General features: G+C 48.4%; 1 protein-coding gene across 1 annotated transcript in view; it reads left to right on the top strand.

Moving 5' to 3' along the window:
• LOC142256921 (O-acyltransferase like protein-like) overlaps positions 1 to 20,744 on the top strand; it is a 113,848-nt gene that overhangs the window by 71,887 nt on the left and 21,217 nt on the right. The window contains exons 6-8 of the mRNA XM_075328951.1: positions 6,886 to 7,056; positions 10,222 to 10,324; positions 18,547 to 18,648. Of these exons, the coding sequence (XP_075185066.1) occupies positions 6,886 to 7,056; positions 10,222 to 10,324; positions 18,547 to 18,648 (376 nt within the window). The remainder of the gene's footprint in view (positions 1 to 6,885; positions 7,057 to 10,221; positions 10,325 to 18,546; positions 18,649 to 20,744) is intronic.

Raw genomic sequence — 20,744 nt, 5'->3', positions numbered from 1 at the left:
GGCAGCGAGAGGGAAAAATCAATGTTTTCAGCTGCCAACGTCCATCCCCCTCTCGCTGCTGCCGCCGCTGATAGTCCCGTCCTCCCCGAAGTACCGCGGTCCCCGCACAGGGGAGATGATGGACCCCTCTCACCGCCACCGCCGCCGCTGCTGAAAGTCCCGGGCTCCACGCTCCTGCCGCCGGCCGGCTCCACGCTCCTGCCGCCGGCCGGCTCCACGCTCCTGCCGCCGGCCGGCTCCACGCTCCTGCCGCCGGCCGGCTCCACGCTCCTGCCGCCGGCCGGCTCCACGCTCCTGCCGCCGGCCGCAGGCTCCTGCCGCCGGCTCCACGCTCCTGCCGTCGGCTCCACGCTCCTGCCGCCGGCTCCAGGCTCCTGCCGTCGGCTCCACGCTCCTGCCGCCGGCTCCACGCTGTAGCGCGATCAGCTGAGCTGTCAGAGGTTACTCGCGGCCACCGCTGGATTCGGCGGTGGCCGCGGGTAACCTCGGTGACAGCTCAGCTGATCGCGCGGCTGTCTTCATTAGCTGCATGGAGGTGACCGGAGCGGCGGTGTATTCTGCTCCAGTCACCTCCATGCAGCAGAGCTGGAAGCGACGCTGGAGCATGCTGGATTACGCCGGACATGGAGGGCTTTGTCGGGGTTAATAAATTGGTAATGAGGGACTTTGTTTGTGTTTTTTATTTCTAATAAAGGATTTTTCGGGTGTGTGTGTTTATTCACTGTAATTTACAGATTAATCATGGAGGGTGTCTCATAGACGCCTGACATGATTAATCTAGGACTTATTGGCAGCTATGGGCTGCCAATAACTCCTTATTACCCCGATTTGCCAACGCACCAGGGCAAATCGGGAAGAGCCGGGTACAGTCCCAGAACTGTCGCATCTAATGTATGCGGCAATTCTGGGCGGCTGCTGACTGATATTGTTAGGCTGGGGGGCTCCCCATAACGTGGGGCTCCCCATCCTGAGAATACCAGCCTTCAGCCGTATGGCTTTATCTGGCTGGCATTAAAATTGGGGGGGAACCGCACGCCGTTTTTTTAAATTATTTATTTATTTCTAATTTTTTTTTTTTCCAATTCAACAAGCTTTATGGGCTTGTTTGAACTGAAAAATACATGAAACAATTGTTGACAAAACTGCAGCCAAAAACGCACCAAAAAAAGCAGCAAAAATGCACCAAAAAAGCACCTACATTTTTTGTGACATTTCCAGGCTCTCTCTGACAAGGTGCAGTTTTGGCTGCAGTTTTGGCTGCAGTTTGTGAACACGAAAAAGAAGCAGCGTGCGCATGTAGCATCAGTGTCTGGAGGAGCCAGAACTCTTAATGGTTGGTAGAGGGATCAAATACTTATTTCTCTCTGCAAAATGCAAATACATTTATATAATTTATACAATGTGATTTTCTGGATTTTATTATGGATACTCTCTCACTGTTAAAATTAACCTAGCCTTAAAATTATAGACTATTCATGTTTGTCAGTGTCAAAATTACAAAATCAGTAAGGGATCGAATAATTATTCCCCCCCCCCACTGTATATTGTGGCTCCTGCATCAATAACAGATGATTCCAAAATGCAAAATCCCTTATCAGATTTTGCCTTGTATTAAAAAGTGTCCAAGCCGGAAAGGGTAAATTATGGTTTTGCAGAGAAGGAGAAGATCCCCTATAGGCACCGAGTGTTCCAAAAGATCTGAACAAAGAGTATGATAAATTGTAAGAAGCAGAGGATTCCTCTGAGGAGCCGCATAAAGCCTCCTCCGGTCTGTGTAATGTGGCGAACAGACGACGGAGATGTAGAATTAGCAGGTTAATGACGGTAACAAATGTACTCGCGAGACGCGCATCGGGCCGTGATATGAATTAATATCAGGCGGATTCATCCGGGGACTAAACAGGTGACAAAGAGCAAACAATCAATAATTCATTATATCAATTAGGAGAAAGTCACAGATTATGCACCAGAGCGGGTATATCTTTATACTGAGCAATGGGGGTGATGGGCAGGGGAGGGGTAAAGGGCAGAGCAATGGAAGTGATGGGCAGGGGAGGGTTAAAGGGCAGAGCAATGGGGGTGATGGGCGGGGGAGGGTTAAAGGGCAGAGCAATGGGGGTGATGGGTGGGGGAGGGTTAAAGGGCAGAGCAATGGGGGTGATGGGTGGGGGAGGGTTAATGGGCAGAGCAATGGGGGTGATGGGTGGGGGAGGGTTAAAGGGAAGAGCAATGGGGATGATGGGTGGGGGAGGGTTAAAGGGCAGAGCAATGGGGGTGATGGGTGGGGGAGGGTTAAAGGGCAGAGCAATGGGGGTGATGGGTGGGGGAGGGTTAAAGGGCAGAGCAATGGAGGTGATGGGCGGGGGAGGGGTAAAGGGCAGAGCAATGGGTGTGATGGGCAGGGGAGGGGTAAAGGGCAGAGCAATGGGGGTGATGGGCGGGGGAGGGGTAAAGGGCAGAGCAATGAGGGTGATGGGCGGGGGAGGGTTAAAGGGCAAAGCAGTGGGGGTGATGGGAGGGGGAGGGTTAAAGGGCAAAGCAGTGGGGGTGATGGGAGGGGGAGGGTTAAAGGGCAGAGCAATGAGGGTGATGGGAGGGGGAGGGTTAAAGGGCAGAGCAATGGGGGTGATGGGCAGGGGAGGGTTAAAGGGCAGAGCAATGGGGGTGATGGGTGGGGAAGGGATAAGGGGCAGAGTGCTGCAATACAAAGAAATAAATCAGCGGTGGATGAGAAAAAAAAAGATAAAAAAGGATACAGAAAATTCCTTTCTCATTATGGTAGTTTTTCAGCATTCTCTTCCACTAGGGGGCGCCTAATGATATCCAACAAAAAATGTGACACTGCAGGGCCCAAGCTTAAAATTTTGATCACGTTTCCTCTCCGCTTCCATAAACGATGCATTGAGTTTTGAGTCACAATGTCAGGAGGCGACATAGCAGAGACCAGTGATGTAGCAGAGCTGAGTATGTCAGCAGGGGACATAGCAGACCCCAGTGCTGTAGCAGACCTGAGTATGTCAGGAGGCGACGTAGCAGAGCCCAGTGATGTAGCAGAGGTGAGTATGTTAGGAGGTGATAGAGCCCAGTGATGTAGCAGAGCTGAGTATGTCAGGAGGCGACATTACAGAGCCCAGTGATGTATCAGAGCTGAGTATGTCAGGAGGCGACATAGCAGAGCCCAGTGATGTAGCAGAGCTGGGTATGTTAGGAGGCGACATAGCAGAGCCCAGTGATGTAGCAGAGCTGGGTATGTTAGGAGGCGACATTACAGAGCCCAGTGATGTAGCAGAGCTGGGTATGTTAGGAGGCGACATAGCAGAGCCCAGTGATGTAGCAGAGCTGGGTATGTTAGGAGATACTCAGTATCATACAAAAGTCACCGCACTCTCCACAATATTTGATACAAAGTCTTTATTGGGACAACATTCAAAATCCAAACGAGTGACGTAGAGTTTAAGCGACAACTGTTTTGAGACGTTTCGATCCTGCCAGGGTCTTATCCTTAAGGTCTTTATTGGGAAAAAAATAAAATAAACATAAATATAATACAAATAACAAATCAATATTTACAGTAAAGTATCTATAGGCGAGGTTTAGCAACTTCATTAATAATCCTGTGCTTGACAAGAATAGTATTGGATGTAAGATTAAAGGAACGATCTGAAGACAGAGCAGGAAGAGGCATAAAGGTATAAGAAATCCACCAAATAATTCATCAAAGGGAGGTAAAGAATTGGGCGCTCGGCCTCGCGCAGCAGCAGGGAAGGAAAAACAGGAACACGGCAAGAAGTTCATCGAATAATCATCGGGCAATTCATCAATTGTTTCATCCATGGGAGGGGAAGAGGCACTGAGGGGCAGTGAAGACGAGCCCAGCAACATAGCAGAGCTGGGAATATCCAGAGACACCCAGTGAGGATGCGGCAGAGCCCAGCAATGTAGCAGAGCTGGGAATATCCAGAGACACCCTGTGAGGATGCGGCAGAGCCCAGCAATGTAACAGAGCTGGGAATGTCTAGAGACACCCAGTGAGGATGCGGCAGAGCCCAGCAATGTAGCAGAGCTGGGAATATCCAGAGACACCCAGTGAGGATGCGGCAGAGCCCAGCAATGTAGCAGAGCTGGGAATATCCAGAGACACCCAGTGAGGATGCGGCAGAGCCCAGCAATGTAGCAGAGCTGGGAATATCCAGAGACACCCTGTGAGGATGCGGCAGAGCCCAGCAATGTAACAGAGCTGGGAATGTCTAGAGACACCCAGTGAGGATGCAGCAGAGCCCAGCGACCTAACAGACCTAAGTATGCCAGAGGCATTGTAGTAGAGCTGGGTATATTATCAGGCGGCACAGAGTGACAGTATAGCAGGCTCAGTGATGTAGCAGAGCTGGGTATGTCAGACGGTACAGACTGACAATGTAGGAGGCCCAGTGATGTAGCAGAGCGGGGTATGTCAGGCGACACATAGTGACAATGTAGTAGAGCTGGGTATATTAGGTGGCACAGAGTGACAATGTACCAAGCCCAGTGATGTAGCAGAGCTGGGTATTTCAGGCGGCACAGAGTGACAATGTTCCAGGCCCAGTGATGAAGCAGTGCTGGGAATGTCAGGCGGCAAAGATTGACATTTTAACAGGTCCAGTGATGTAGCAGAACTACGTATGTCAGGCGGCATGGAGTAAAAATGTAGCTGGCCCAGTGATGTAGCAGAGCTGGGTGTGTTAGATGGAACAGAGTGACAATGTAGCAGAGCTCGGTATCTCAGGCGGCACCGAGAGACATTGTACCAGACCCAGTGTTGTAGTAGAGCTGGGTATGTCAGGCGTCACTTTATTCTAATATAGCAGAGCTGAGTGTGTCAGGATTCATAGTGTCTCCAGACTGGAGAGTTGATCTTTTTATTGGCGGATGTCAGTTAGCTGAAATCTCAGGTGGCATCAGATTGTGAGAGTCGTGCTAAAGGGCCTCAGTGGGTGTCGTTCCACTAATGCAGCGGGTTGCCAAGAAAGCCTGGAGCACAGAGGAGCAGACAAAGTGGACAGGTGCCTCGGGAGGACAGTGATGCATCCAGGAGCGGTAGGTCCGGGGGTCCGATATAAAATCTATAACAGGGTCTACATTGTTACAATTATATTATGGTGTGTTTATTAAATGACTGGAGATGCTTATGCGAACTCAGACCCTAAAAATATTAAGACCCAGGTCCAGTTTTCTACAGTTAAACAGACCCCATCGTTATTGGAAAAACACACGAATAAAACCTGCACAAAAAAAAAAGACCACGCTATGGTCAAAGCAGGTCCCAGAAAAATAGGGGATCCCTAATGGGAATCTGTTACCAGGAAATCAAAGGAAACCACAAGACCCCCTAAGGCCATGTGCGCACTAGAAATTGACTTTTTCTTAGGGAAAATCCGGACCCTCTGAAAGAATCCCGTACCAGCGGAAAAAAAACGCACCAAAACCACAATGAAATCCACATGCAGTTTTACTGCGGTTTGGTGTGGTTTTGGTCCTGTTTTGGTGCGGATTTGCCGCAGTTTTCCACAGGTTGATCCCTGTGGATTTTTACCATTATCTATGGCAAAAACCACAGGTACCTGCGGCAAAGAAGCGACATGCAATTCTGCAGCGGAAATTCCGCGGGTAAATCCGCAGGTATAAAAAAACGCAGTGTGCAAACAGCTCTTTTTTTATACCCATACGTTTTGCTAGGGAATGACTGCAGCAATGTTAGAAACATTTTCTGCAGCAAAACCGCGGCAAATCCGCGGTAACATCCGTGGTAAATCCACAGCGTGCGCACAAAGAGAGGACTGAATAGATTAATCCACTCCCACTCACTAACCCACTAACTGGGGCTGATAAATTGCAAGTATCCTAATCAAATAGCTGTACTAGAGGTGATAAGGTGATATTAAAGCAGCAAAAAAACAGCAAAAAAAACCATAAAGCAGAAAAAAACACAGATAAAAACAGTAAAACAAACACAACAAAAAACGCAGCAAAAAAAACGCAGCAAAAAAAACAGCAAAACACATAAAAAGCAGAAAAAATACAGCTAAAACTGCAGGAAAAACAGCAAAAAATGTAGCGCAAAAATGTAGAAAAAAAACAGCAAAAAAACACATTAAGCAGAAAAAACAGCTAAACAGTAAAACAAACGCAACAAAAACCGCAGCAAAAAAAAACAGCAAAAATACATAAAAAGGAGAAAAAATACAGCTAAAACTGCAGGAAAAACATAGCAAAAAATGTAGCGCAAAAATGTAGAAAAAAACAGCAAAAAAACACATTAAGCAGAAAAAACAACTAAAACAGTAAAACAAACGCAACAAAAAACGCAGCAAAAAAAAACAGCAAAAATACATAAAAAGCAGAAAAAATACAGCTAAAACTGCAGGAAAAACATAGCAAAAAATGTAGCGCAAAAATGTAGAAAAAAACAGCAAAAAAACACATTAAGCCGAAAAAACACAGCTAAAAACAGTAAAACGAACGCAACAAAAAAATGCAGCAAAAAAAACCCCCAGCAAAAACACATAAAAATCAGAAAAAAATACAGCTAAAACTGCATGAAAAACATAGCAAAAAAATGTCGCTCAAAAATGTAGAAAAAAACAGCAAAAACAAGCAGCAAAAAATTTAGAAAAAAAGCAACAAAACAGCAAAATTAGCAAAAACACAGCCAAAAACGCAGCAAAACCTACTTTTTAGAAGCAGCTTTTTTTTTTTATTTTACGACAATTAGATTTTTTCTTCAGAAAATAATGCAGCAAATATGCAATATGTGGACACCACCGAATAAGCCATTTATAAAGCTTTTGGCTGGCGGCATGCTGGTGCTTGTAGTTTCAGACCTTTTCATGCTTCCTCTCTCGTCTGCAGCTTGTACTGATCGAGTTCTGAAGAGTTTTGCCATACAGGAGAATTTCCCGGCTGTGGTGACGGTGACGCCCCAGAATCACGAGTACCCCGCTCTGAATGGAATCCGAGTCCTCAGCCTGCTGTGGATCATCTCCGGACACACCAGTCAGCTGGCCAGCGTCTTCAACATCGGTGAGTGCCGAATAAATCCAGACAAGCGGAACAATGGTTTCTATTCAATGGCAGCAAGAAATGTTCTTCAAAATGGTGAAAAAGTCGCAGAACTCATTTTCTTTATACATTTTGGAATTATTATTTTTTCTATATTATGAACTTTCTTAAAAAACAAAATTAGTAATCTTGCAATTTTTCATAGTGGTCACTGCATGTATTTTAGACTAATGCATCCTGTCAGGAAGACTTTCCATCAGGCTTATTATCTTCAGAGGAAGATTGCAATGGCAGCTGGCGCCCTCACTGCACTTATCCCCCCTCCTCCTCCTCTACAATGACTGATAACACCTCTCTATACAGTAGATAACACAGGATCCACCATTCACAATAGGTGATGTCACAGCTCACCTCCTCCTCCTGTACAATGACTGATAACACCTCTCTATACAGTAGATAACACAGGATCCACCATTCACAATAGGTGATGTCACAGCTCACCTCCTCCTCCTCTACAATGACTGATAACATCTCTATATACAGTAGATAACACAGGATCCACCATTCACAATAGGTGATGTCACAGCTCTCCTCCTCCTCCTCTACAATGACTGATGACACCTCTCTATACAGTAGATAACACAGGATCCACCATTCACAATAGGTGATGTCACAGCTCACCTCCTCCTCCTCTACAATGACTGATGACACCTCTCTATACAGTAGATAACACAGGATCCACCATTCACAATAGGTGATGTCACAGCTTACCTCCTCCTCCTCTACAATGACTGATAACACCTCTCTATACAGTAGATATCACAGGATCCACCATTCACAATAGGTGATGTCACAGCTTACCTCCTCCTCCTCTACAATGACTGATAACACCTCTCTATACAGTAGATAACACAGGATCCACCATTCACAATAGGTGATGTCACAGCTCACCTCCTCCTCCTCTACAATGACTGATAACATCTCTATATACAGTAGATAACACAGGATCCACCATTCACAATAGGTGATGTCACAGCTCACCTCCTCCTCCTCTACAATGACTGATAACACCTCTCTATACAGTAGATAACACAGGATCCACCATTCACAATAGGTGATGTCACAGCTCACCTCCTCCTCCTCTACAATGACTGATAACACCTCTCTATACAGTAGATAACACAGGATCCACCATTCACAATAGGTGATGTCACAGCTCACCTCCTCCTCCTGTACAATGACTGATAACACCTCTATACAGTATACAGTAGATAACTCAGGATCCACCATTCACAATAGGTAATATCACAGCTCACCTCCTCCTGTACAATAACTGATTAGATCTCTATATAAAGTAGATAACACAGGATCCATCATTCACAATAGGTGATATCACAGCTCACCTCCTCCTCCTGTACAATGACTGATAATGCCTCTATATACAGTAGATAACACAGGATCCACCATTCACAATAGGTGATATCACAGCTCACCTCCTCCTCCTGTACAATGACTGATAATGCCTCTATATACAGTAGATAACACAGGATCCACCATTCACAATAGGTGATATCACAGCTCACCTCCTCCTGTACAATGACTGATAATGCCTCTATATACAGTAGATAACACAGGATGCACCATTCACAGTAGGTGATATCACAGCTCACCTCTTCCTCCTCATTAATTTACTGATAACACTCCTATATACAACTGATAGCGCAGGATACACCAATCACGATAGGTGATGGCACAAGCTCCATACAGACATGGTTGGGGGGAGTTTAGTGGAAGAACGTGACCGGCCGCTTAGAGCCCAAACCTCAGCCCCATCCAACACCAATAATGGAGATTGTGATCTCGGCCTCCTCCAACATCAGGGTCACCTCACAAATGCTCTTGTGGCGCCCCAGGACCTGGTCGCCACAACAGCATTGCCCCTCCAAAGGGTTAATGCTGAGCCTGGAGGTAATTGGGGGAAATCATTGGCCAGTAGGTACCAACATCCAACGCAGTTTCTCCCTCAGGCCAGCAGAGGGAGCTCTGAACCTGGAGTTCCAGGGAGCATTCCTCAAGCCTGACCTGAGGGAGGAGTTAGTGCAGTCTGTGAGGAAAGTTTGGAGAGTGAAGACGCAGAGTAGTGCTGTCCTGTGGATTGGGGCCTGGAGCTGGAATAGCTTGGCCCAGTGAAGCAGGATTGGCAGAGAGGCGCAGAGGAGAACTAGACATCGGAGTCTGTGGCCGCCAGGGCCTAAAATCCTACCTGGTAGCCGAATCCGAAGGGCAGGAGGACTGCAGGTCTCCTGGCCCCAAAACGAACCTAAGGTGCAGCTGCATCACCAGGGCCCGGTGCGGACCCCGGAGGGGAAGCATCAGAGAGGGTCTGCGCAGCCTATCCTAAGAAAAAGGGACGAACCACCGGTCCCAGCAGGAAGAGGAACGTTGCTACATCCAGAGTGCAGGGTCCTGTAAAAACAAAGGAAGAACATGGAGTAGGCCTCAATACTCAACTGGCCAAGGGATCACCCCCCCAGCTACTTCCAGGCCGGCCGGATCACCTTACCACCTGTAACGGTCTCCCAGGACGACTGGCTGCCAGTAAAAGAAAAGAAGGTAGAGACTGTTTGTGCCCGGTCCTTTCACCGCCTGTCGGCCCTGCACTACACCGCAACTACATCCACACTTACAAGCACCAACTGTTGCCCCGGGGCACCGCTCCACCTGTGGGGAGCAGTAACACCATTGCTGCCGTTCCATCACCCCAGAGGCCTCATACAGCAGCGGCGGCTTAATAGCCGCAAACCACAGGTGGTGTCACGAATACAAACTTTAATCACCCCCAAGTCACCAGCCATATTAATTGACCCCACCAGGGTACGGAGTCGGGCCCAGCCACCACTGACGACCCTCCGGACTAGTCCGGCCAGGCACCGGGTGTCCCATAGCCCTGGGGTGGGCGAGTCACTCTTCTGGATGAAGGGGCAAAAATTCCCACTGACTCCTCCAGAAGAGCGAGAGCTGGTATATTGGCAGAGGACAACTCCATATTAATGTCTATAGATGTAGAATGGGAGGGCAGTAAAGTTGCTGTGGGGGGATGTGGAGGGGCACATACTTTGTCGTTATACTGTAGTGGATGTAGAGGATACACTTTTTATGTGCTGTATTTATGATATCTTACTACAGATAACTCTTTTGAATGGAAATCGAGAGTATTAGAGAAACCTCTGTACTTCTACACACTGAGCGGCCCGGTGTTCTTGGGTGTGGACTCGTTCTTCTTTCTCAGGTAAGAGACAGTAGGTTACTTTGAAATATATTTTGTTCATGGCCTAAGCCAAATTGCTTAAGGGGGCTTTACACGCAGCGATATCGCTAGCGAGCGTACCCGCCCCGTCGTTTGTTCATCACGGGCAAATCGCTGCCGGTGGTGCACAATATCGTTCGGAGCCGTCACACGGACTTACCTGCCTAGCGATGTCGCTGTGGCCGGCGACCGCCTCCTTTCTAAGGGGGAGAGCCGTTCGGCGTCACAGCGGCGTCACTAAGCGGCTGCCCAATAGAAGCAGAGGGGCGGAGATGAGCGGCCGTAACATCCCGCCCACCTCCTTCATTCCGCATTGCCGGCGGCCGCAGGTAAGCTGTAGTTCGTCGTTCCCGAGGTGTCACACGTAGCGATGTGTGCTGTCACGGGAATGTCGAACAACCTGCGTCCTCAACAATCAACGATTTTTTTGAAAATGAACGACGTGTCAGCGATGGACAATTTGCTGAGTATTTTCCATCGTTAATAGCCGCTCGTTGGTGTCACACGCAACGACGTCACTAACGATGCTGGATGTGCGGCACGGAATCCGTGACCCCGGCGATATATCGTTAGATCCGTCGTTGCGTGTAACGGGGCCTTTAGATTATGTAATTGTTTACAACCTTTATACAATTGGCCCTGTATAGACAATAACGAAAGGGCAGGAAATTGGCCCATATGTGGTCTTTTGTGCAGCTCCAACCCCAAACAGATCAAGTGATCATTGCGTTGTGCATTTGTAATCCAACTTGCTTTGATCTCTGGCTCGGGATTTGGCAAAAATATATCACACAAGGTTTACCTAGTACATGGTAAACCCCCAGAAGATGTTGCAACACACAGGGAACATCAGGGTCACGATACAACGGAGGTCCCTGAAGCTAGGAAGAGGGGTGAGGCGGTACCTCCAGAACTCACCTCAAACTGACTCCTGAGCTCCCTAGAGTCCCTATACAGGTTCTTCCAACCTGTCACCAAACCAGACACCTTATAACCTTTCTCTCACCCTGGCTAGTGAGCAGGCTGATGAGATCACTAGTCTCACCACTACAATACAGAAACACAAGTGTAAGAATACAAACGGGAAGTAGTTGTCGCGGGCGGGGAGGGGACGCTGCACTCACTACGCTCGGGTCCGGCGCTGCTGCTGCTTCGATTGTGGCTCGAGCGGTGGGCCGGATCCGGGGACTCGAGCGGCGCTCCTCGCCCGTGAGTGAAAAGGGGAATGGATTTGGGGATTTATTGTCCGTGACACCACCCACAGTTGTGGTGAGGTTGTGACACCACCGCTGCTCTGGACGGGGATCCCGGGAGCGATGACAAGGAGCAGCTTGGATGTTATTTTTCCCCTCCATGGGTAGGGGGGTTGGGTGTCCCGGGGCCCGGTGAGGGAGGAATGGCAGGTGGGTTACGGGACCTGGTGAGGTGCAGGGTCGCGGGGGCAGCGCGGTGCCGCACGGCACGGTGGTACTCACTCAGCCAATGATGAATGCAAAGTCTCCGGTAAAACAAACGGCTGGATGGATGGGTCCCACAGACGGCTGCGGTGGGTCTTCTCCCGGTAGGTTGGCGGTGACTGCCTTTCCCTGCACCTGTGTTATGTTCTCGGTTCTGGTGACTTCCCACCGGTAACCCACTCCCCAGCTTGGATGGATGCTGAGGGAGCCCCTTTTGCCCGCAGGCTCTGGCCCTGGGAACTGTAGCCTTGTCGGTGACTGTATTTCCCTTCACGGTTTGAGCGGTTGCCTTCACTCGGGTCTTGACTGCTGGGAAACCCCGGAGGTTCCCTTCGCTAACGGATTTGACCGGTTTTACGGCGACTCCAAGCCTGGTCGGGGTCCGTAGGCCCTGCCGAATGGTGCTGGCTTCTCTTCGCTCCCCGATCCGGTACCGGCGGGCCACCGCCTGTCCCCGGTCCTTATGGTTCACGTCAATCAGCCCCTCCTGCAGACGGTCACCACCGTCTGCCAACCTTGCTGTATGTGCCCGGGCCACGCACCCGGACATGGTCAGTCTGCTCCACTACCACTTCACTCTTCAACTCTCCAAACTCAACTGCTCTACTCTCACTTCCTTTTCCCGCCTCCAGGACTGTGAACTCCTCGGTGGGTGGGGCCAACCGCCTGGCTCCACCCCCTGGTGTGGACATCAGCCCCTGGAGGGAGGCAACAAGGATTTTTGTCTGACTTCGATGTGCCTAGCCGGGGTGTGGGGTGTGTTGTTGCAGTACCTGTGACGTCCTGGCTTGTCCAGGGCGCCACATAGACATGCAAGGAAAAACACTGCAGGCGGCTTCAGTGCAGCAAATACCACTACTGCCCACAACATGACAGCCGTCTTCCAGAGCTCGCTCCTACTAGAGTGCACCACATAGAAATGAGGATTCAGTTTCTATCACAGGCATCATGTGATCAGATCACATGATTTAAATAAGGAAGGGGAGTGATCCCAAAAAGCGACACCTGAGATTGGAAGCTACAGCCAGCAGCCAGGCAAAAAAGAGTGCTTAACCCTTAAGTGGGCTTTACACGGTAGCGATATCGCTAGCAATTTGTAGCGATAGTGAGCGTGTAAGTACCCGCCTCCGTCGTGCATGCGATTGTTTGTGATCGCTGCCGTAGCGAACATTATCGCTACGGCAGCGTCACACATACTTACCTGGTCGGCGTCGTCGCTGTGACTGCCGAACAATCCCTCCTTCAAGGGGGAGGGACGTTTGGCATCACAGCGACGTCACCGCAACGTCACTAAGCGGCCGGCCAATCAAAGCGGAGGGGCGGAGATGAGCAGGACGTAACATCCCGCCCACCTCCTTCCTTCCGCATTGCGGCCGGCGGCAGGTAAAGAGACGTTCCTCGCTCCTGCGGTGTCACACACAGCGATGTGTGCTGCCGCATGAGCGATGAACCACCTGGATAATCAACCCTTACCGATTTTTGAGTTTGGGACGACCTCTCCATGGTGAACGATTTTCATCATTTTTGAGGTCGCTTAAGGTCGCTGGTCAGTGTCACACGCTGCGATATCGTTAATGACGCCGGATGTGCGTCACTAACAACTTGACCCCGACGACAAAACATTAACGATATCGTAGCGTGTAAAGCCCCCCTTTACAGCACCACAAGCAAGGGGATGTTATCAAATGGCAGTAGTGAACCTGCCCAGTGGCAAGGTGCTGTGACCTTCTGACACCAGATTCACTCGAGGTCTCCCTCGAGCGAGATACACTGATGACAAAATGTTTACACCATAAGTGTCACTTTAAAGGGGTGTTCCATAGGATAAAAATTGTTGAAGGACTATGACCCAGCCCCTGTAAAGGCCCCGTCACATGCAGCGATATTGCTAGCGAGCGTACCCACTTCCGTCGTTTGTACGTCACGGGCAAATCGCTGCCCATGGCGCACAATATCGTTTGGAGCCGTCACACGGACTTACCTGCCTAGCGACGTCGCTGTGGATAGCGAACCGCCTCCTTTCTAAGCGGTTTGTGCGACGTCACTAAGCGGCCGCCCAATAGAAGTGGAGGGGCGTAGATGAGCGGCCCTAACATCCCACCCACCTCCTTCCTTCCTCAGCGATGTGTGCTGGCTCGGGAAAGACGAACAACCTGCGTCCTCAACAATCAACGATTTTTTTAAAATCAACGATGGACAATTTGGTGAGTATAGAGTTGGTGTCACACGCAACGATGTTGCTAACGATGCCGAATGTGCGTCACGGAATCCGTGACCCCGGCAATATATCGTTAGATACGTCGTTGGGTGTGACGGGGCCTTTAGTCTCTGCCGATGGCCACTATGGGCAGGTAGTCCTCCCCGGGTTATTTTTTTTTTTTTTGTCTACCCACTGATTTTCTATGTAGCACACATCAGGACGACTCTTCTTCACGCTCTTGTTAATCACCCATAGTGAACATTTACACATGGCACAATTTTTTTTCAATTGCGAATCTTAAAATGAGCAATAAACGTAGCATTTAAGCCTAAAGAATTTAATTACTTCTGGGCCACCATATATATATATAACGCATTGCCACCCGTCTGATCTCACGGTTATGGAAAATTGCTACTGACCTTCAGCATATCGGTATAAAGCCTCTAATTACTAAGGTGAGGCTGTGTCCGGACTCCTTCCCTTCCTAGATAAGGAAGATGAAGAGGAGACTCAATGTGTCCTGCTGTGACAGAGGGGGGGAATGACGATGTGTAATATGATAATATCTAACCTAAAATGTCAGCAAAGCGTCAGTTTAATGGGGTCACGGCGGCTGCAAGGAAAGCAAATGCAAGCGGGTGATTATTGTGGAGAAGGAGGGATAATTGCCGCCTTCTCCCAGGTGGTAACACTTGGAGTCAAGATGACATTTTGATAAATCTCGGAACGTAACTTGGAAAGTTAATGTCATTTGAGAGGCCACTAATTGCCATATATAAAGTATTCACCAACCAGACAGAAATTCTGATTCCAGCCATTGTCTCAGATACTCGAGCCTCGTGAATCATAGTTTACATATTTTTCAGTTTACATGTGGATATAATCTGCCCCAAAAAGTTGAGAAATACTTTACTTCTCATTACCAATACTATTTATTCTGTTATCGGACTTTCTACACAATTCTGTAGGTTTCTGGGTTCAAATGTGCAATTATTGTCTTTGATTGTACCGTGATCGGAGTTGTCTCTAGTCACGTGGTTTGTGGCAATAGAAGGTCGCAGTGTTTGGTTGCACAAAATGCTCCCTGACTTTCTATTGTTCCTGCTGTCAGTATTCATTGGTGTAAGTAGCTTTCCTGCTGGATTTTCATTTCTCCCCTTTTTAGGCTCAGCAGGAGCTCACCTTCCACCCAGCTGCTGATCATCAGTACTCTCTTGCGGGAGCTCACCTTCCACCCAGCTGCTGATCATCAGTACTCTCTTGCAGGAGCTCACCTTCCACCCAGCTGCTGATCATCAGTACTCTCTTGCAGGAGCTCACCTTCCACCCAGCTGCTGATCATCAGTACTCTCTTGCAGGAGCTCACCTTCCACCCAGCTGCTGATCATCAGTACTCTCTTGCAGCAGCTCACCTTCCACCCAGCTGCTGATCATCAGTATTCTCTTGGTGCTTAAATACTCCCTTCTTCCCTGGACTGGTGCTGGTGATATTATTCAGTTCATTCTAGCTCTGGTTGCAAACAGGTGGCTTTTACTCCTCTGTAGTATCGTTGTTGAACTCCTGCATGGGTCATCTGAGGATAAGTAGTTCATGCCTTTTCTCCCAGTGTGTCCTCCTTGTGTCTTCTATAGTGTTTAGTGGGGTTGATGAAGAGCTCATCCCACTCGTTCCCTATTTAGGGTTTAGCACTAGGGATACCTAGGGTCAGGTATCCAGCTTGGTGCATAGGAACCTATCCATGGTTGTGAGGGACCCCAGGGACTAGCAGTAGGTTTGGGCAGGGGTCATTTCACTGCTCGCTTGGTACTTCGCCATACCTAATGTGACAGGGACACCACTGGCCCTTTTGGAGTTGGCGCCTATAGAGGACCACTGGGGTTGGAGCAGTAAGAGAAGAAGCTGTAGGAACTGATGTAGGGGAAAGAAGGATTGGACATGTTGGATTGCAATATGTTCATTCCTTTACTCCCATAAGAGATAAGTAAAGTGTGTGTTGCACCTCCAGGGGGAGCTGGGCTCTGAAGGACAAAGCGTTTAGTTGATCGCCAATCCGTTTTTAAAACCCGCTCATCATTTATCCTGAGTAGGAGTGTATTTAATTCCATTTGGAGCTGAAGGGGTTAATGTTTCTTTCATATCCTGCTGAGACTGAATTATAGCTTCTAATCCTTGCTACAGCCAATGCCATTCTGCTATATAAACCCACTCCTCACGCTCTCCTATGCCGGCTATAGTTCATTTCTATGCTGTCCTGTGAAGGAGTTGTCTCTGGAGAAAGCTGTGGTTCTCTGTTCAGCAGGATTCAGTGGAATTCCTCTGAGAAGAATTGGAGTTTCTCTTGTGGTTTCTGTTTTCCCTTGTTTCTTCCCCATCATAGAATGGTAGAGTTGGAAGGGACCTCAGTGGCCATCAGGTCCAACACCCTGCGAGTGCAGGCTTTCCTAAATCATCCCAGCTATATGTTTATCAAGCTTCTGCTTGAATATTTGCATTGATGGAGAGCTCACCACCTCCCGTGGTCGCCTGTTCCACTCCCTGACTGCCCTCACTACTTCCCGTGGTTGCCTGTTCCACTCCCTGACTGCCCTCACTGTCAGAAAGTTTTTCCTAATGTCTAATCTAAATCTCCTTCCTTTAAGTTTCATCCCATTGCTTCTTGTACTTCCTTGTGCTAATGAGAATAGGGTGGTTCCCTCTGCACTGTGACTACCTTTCAGATATTTGTAGACCGCTATTAAGTCTCCTCTCAGCCTTCTCTTTTTCAAACTAAACATCCCTATTTCTTTTAGCCGTTCTTCATATGCCATGGTTTGCAGACCTTCTACCATCTACTACCTTCCTTGTGTTGCCTTTATATTAGGAGTAAGACAAGGGTCTTGCTGGCCTGGGATAAGAGCAAGAGCGTTTACTTACAAGTCTCCTCGCAGCTGTATCACTACTTCTGGGGCAGCTCATTAACCTCATTTCCCGACGTCTGTGATTGGTTGCAATCAGACCGTGCCCGCAGCCTGTGAGACAGTGTGTCTGACTGCTTGGAATAGCCGCAATCCCCTGCGACTGGGGGTCCGACTCCTCTAGGTCCAGACCACCGTCTGCAACCTAGACAGCTTCACTTGGGAGCCACCACTCCCAACCTCCTCTGAGCTCCTCACAGCTCGAGGGTTCCTCACTAACTGACTACAGACTACACTCCTCACCTCCCCTCCTTGCCCCCCCCAGGTGGGCGACTCTATTCTACTCAAGCCACCCACTGGTGTGTCTGGTGGGTGTGGTGCAGGGTGTATCTAGGATTTGATTTGCTGTTGGAGGCAACACCATTAGATAGGGACCCAGAACCATGAGGGACTTGGAATACTGCACAGTTTGTGCAGTACCCTGTGACGACCTGATAGTCCAGGGGCGTCACATATGGCTCTGCATTGTGCTTGGTGACGTACAGTTTGGCATTCTGGTTGGTGATGTACGCTCGGCATTGTGCTTGGTGATGTACGGCTCAGCATTGTGCTTGGTGATGTATGGCTCAGCATTGTGCTTGGTGATGTACGGCTCAGCATTGTGCTTGGTGATGTGCGGCTTCTGTAGGTGCTCGCCCATAAAGCTCCCAGTGGGCGCAGTGTTTGTTCTGATGTTATCAGAGGAGGTCTGGACTCTGCAATTATGGGGTTAGCAGAGCGATGGGGACTTTTCTGCCCTCTGCTCTTCAGCACTCGTGCCCCCCCTCGCTCTATAACATTATGTTGTCTCCATTTCGTGGCCGAGTTGCTGTTGTTTCTTCCACCTCTCAATAATATCACTCACAGGTGATGGGGGAAGATTTAAGAAGAAGAAATGTCATGAACAGACTTGATACATTGATGGCTCCTTTTACAGGACTGCACTGGTATCAGTGAGCTCTGCACCACCAGTCGTTCTGGCATATGGTAGTATCGAAGACGGCATGGCGGGGGATCTGAGACTATATATCGAGAACAAGGGGCCAGATGTTATACACTTAGGACGAGGGGCCGGATATTATACACTGAGGGCAATGGGGCTGGATGTTATATACTGGGAGTTATGGGGGTCGGATGTTATATACTGGGGTCAATGAGATGGAATGAAAAACCTGAATTCACTGATTGACACGTGTTCCACCTGAAAAATCTGCAAATCTTTACTTTCAGCTAAACATGAATGTTTATGTATTTGTAATATTTTCCCTTTTACATTTCTTATACCAAAATATAAAAAATGACTGTATCAAAATGTCAGCCCCCGGCAGAGAAGCGATTTGTTGCATATTGATAAATAAATAAATAGAATTGTCCGGCTCGATGAATGTGTATTAAAATTTCTTCAATGCTTAGTTCCAAAATGTTTGAAAATGGTACAAGCAAATCCATGAAGAAAATCCATAAGACCAATGCGTTTCTGGCATAGAGTGCCGTTACTCACGGTGAATTGATAAACACTCAGGGCTAAATAGCTGCCGACGTCCGGTGCATCCTAATGAAGTCACTTGCATTTTAACAAGCTACAACTTTTCAAATTTTTTTTTTTTTGGTAGTGGATTTCTAGGAGCGAAGTCATTTCTAATATTAACTGAAAATTCTGGACAGAAAGTAACTCTGGCCATGGTCGTCCGATATATCTACAAAAGGTTAAGAAGGTCAGTGCCGCCGATGCCCGGTCTAATTTAGAAAGTGGCATTTTGCTTTTTTTAAGAGTTTATAAAAGTCTCCTAGATGTTGGTGATATTGGGATATTTTGTATTTGCCTCTGTGGATTGATTTTAATTGCCAGCGACTTACAACCCTTAAAGGAGATAAGATGACTCAATAAAGTGAAGACTTGTCGATATCTTCAATGCACCTTAAAGCAAAAAATATTTATCAGCTCTCAGAACTATAGGCCAAAAATATCTTATTTTGTACACTAACTACGGAAACTGAGCCCTCGCTACCGTGCCAGGAAGAATCAAGGCTCAGACTCCATGTATTCAGACAATAATGGCTCCCACGTTTACGCTAGGACACTTCATTAATGAAAGCAGGTATCACCAAAAGAGCGAATTCAGCCTCAAATAAGGCTACATTGATACTTGCGTTGTTTTGCATCAGTCACAATCCGTCGCCTTGAGGAATTACGGTATCCTGCAAAATATTTTTCAGGATTCCATTTTTTCCCCCATAGACTTGTATTAAGGATGGATTGCAACTGATGGCCCTGCGTTGCATCCACCGCGCGGTGGATCAGTCGTGGAATGACTGACCGTCGGCCGATATGAACGTAGAATGTAACGTTTTTTTGTAGCGGTGAAAAAAATGCAGGGCACAGGATTCCGTCATCATCCATCATCCATCCTTGGTTATAATGGAAGCCTATGGGCCCCTGAATCCGTCCAATCCGTCAAATGACAGATTCCTGCGACGGTTCCGTCTTTTAGCAACAGAGCATCCTCAGATGTTTCCTTTCTGATTAGATTTCTCTCTGTCTGTCGGTCGGTCTCTCTCTCTCTCTGTCTGTCTCACCGATCACCGGCGCGGCACTGCACGGCTGTCACACTGCTCCGGCGGCTTCTCCAGCTTTTGCAAATGCCGGCCGCTCATTATTCCATCTCGTATTCACTGCTTTCCCTCCCACCGGCGCCTATGATTGGTTGCAGTCAGACACGCCCCCACACTGAGTGACAGCTGTCTCACTGCAACCAGTCACAGCCGCTGGTGGGCGGGTCTATATTATGCAATACATTAAATACATAATTAAAAAAATAACGGAGTGTGGTCCCCCCCCCAATTTTGATACCAGCCAAGATAAAGCCACATGGCTGAAGGCTGGTATTCTCAGGATGAGGAACCCCACATTATGGGGAACCCCCCAGTCTAAAAATATCAGCCAGCAGCCGCCCGGAATTGCCGCATCCATTAGATGCGACAGTCCTGGGACTCTACCCGGGTCATCCCGAATTGCCCTGGTGCAGTGTCAATCGAGGAAATAAAGAGTTAATGGCAGCCCATAGCTGTCACTAAGTCCTAAGATAATCATAATCCATAGTGAAAGTAAATAAACACATACACCCGAAAAATCCTTTATTTGAAATAAAAGACATAAAAACACCCTTTTTCACCACTTTATTGATCCCCAGATAACCCTCCAGGTCCGGCGTAATCCACACAAGATCCCACAACGCTGTCAGCTCTGCTACATCGGAAGCTGACAGGAGCGGCCGTAGAACACCGCCGCTCGCTATGAGCTCCACGGAGCAACTGAAGTGAGTCGCGCTATCAGCAGTGACGTCACTCAGGTTACCCACGGCCACAGCTGGATTCTGCAAGGTACAAACTGCTACAACGGATCAGTTTTTTTAACGGATCTGTCCCATCAGTTGTACAACAATCTCCAACGCATCTGTCACATCAGCACAAAACGGGTTGTGACTGATGCAAAACAATACAAGTGTGAATGCAGCCCAAGAGAAGGCCCCCCTACCCCCCAAAAAAAAAAAATCACACTCACCAGACCCTAAAAAATTACAGCTGGCAAGTGCCAACAGTGGATGGGCTCTCACGCAGAGATCTGCTTTGTTGTCAGGTCCCTCGCCGTTCTGCTCTAAAACACACATCGGGTCACAGTATCACTCGGCTCTCACTAACTCTGTGCAAGTGATACTGCTTCCGGCCAGCAGGGGGAGCGAGTGTTGTGGAATGCAGGGGAACCTGACAGCGATGCAGATTTGTATGTGAGAGCCCATTCACTTGCCAACTC

The sequence above is a fragment of the Anomaloglossus baeobatrachus genome, chromosome 1, assembly GCF_048569485.1.
Source record: "Anomaloglossus baeobatrachus isolate aAnoBae1 chromosome 1, aAnoBae1.hap1, whole genome shotgun sequence".
Classification (NCBI taxonomy): Eukaryota; Metazoa; Chordata; class Amphibia; order Anura; family Aromobatidae; genus Anomaloglossus; species Anomaloglossus baeobatrachus.
This window is presented reverse-complemented; position numbering and strand designations above follow the sequence as displayed.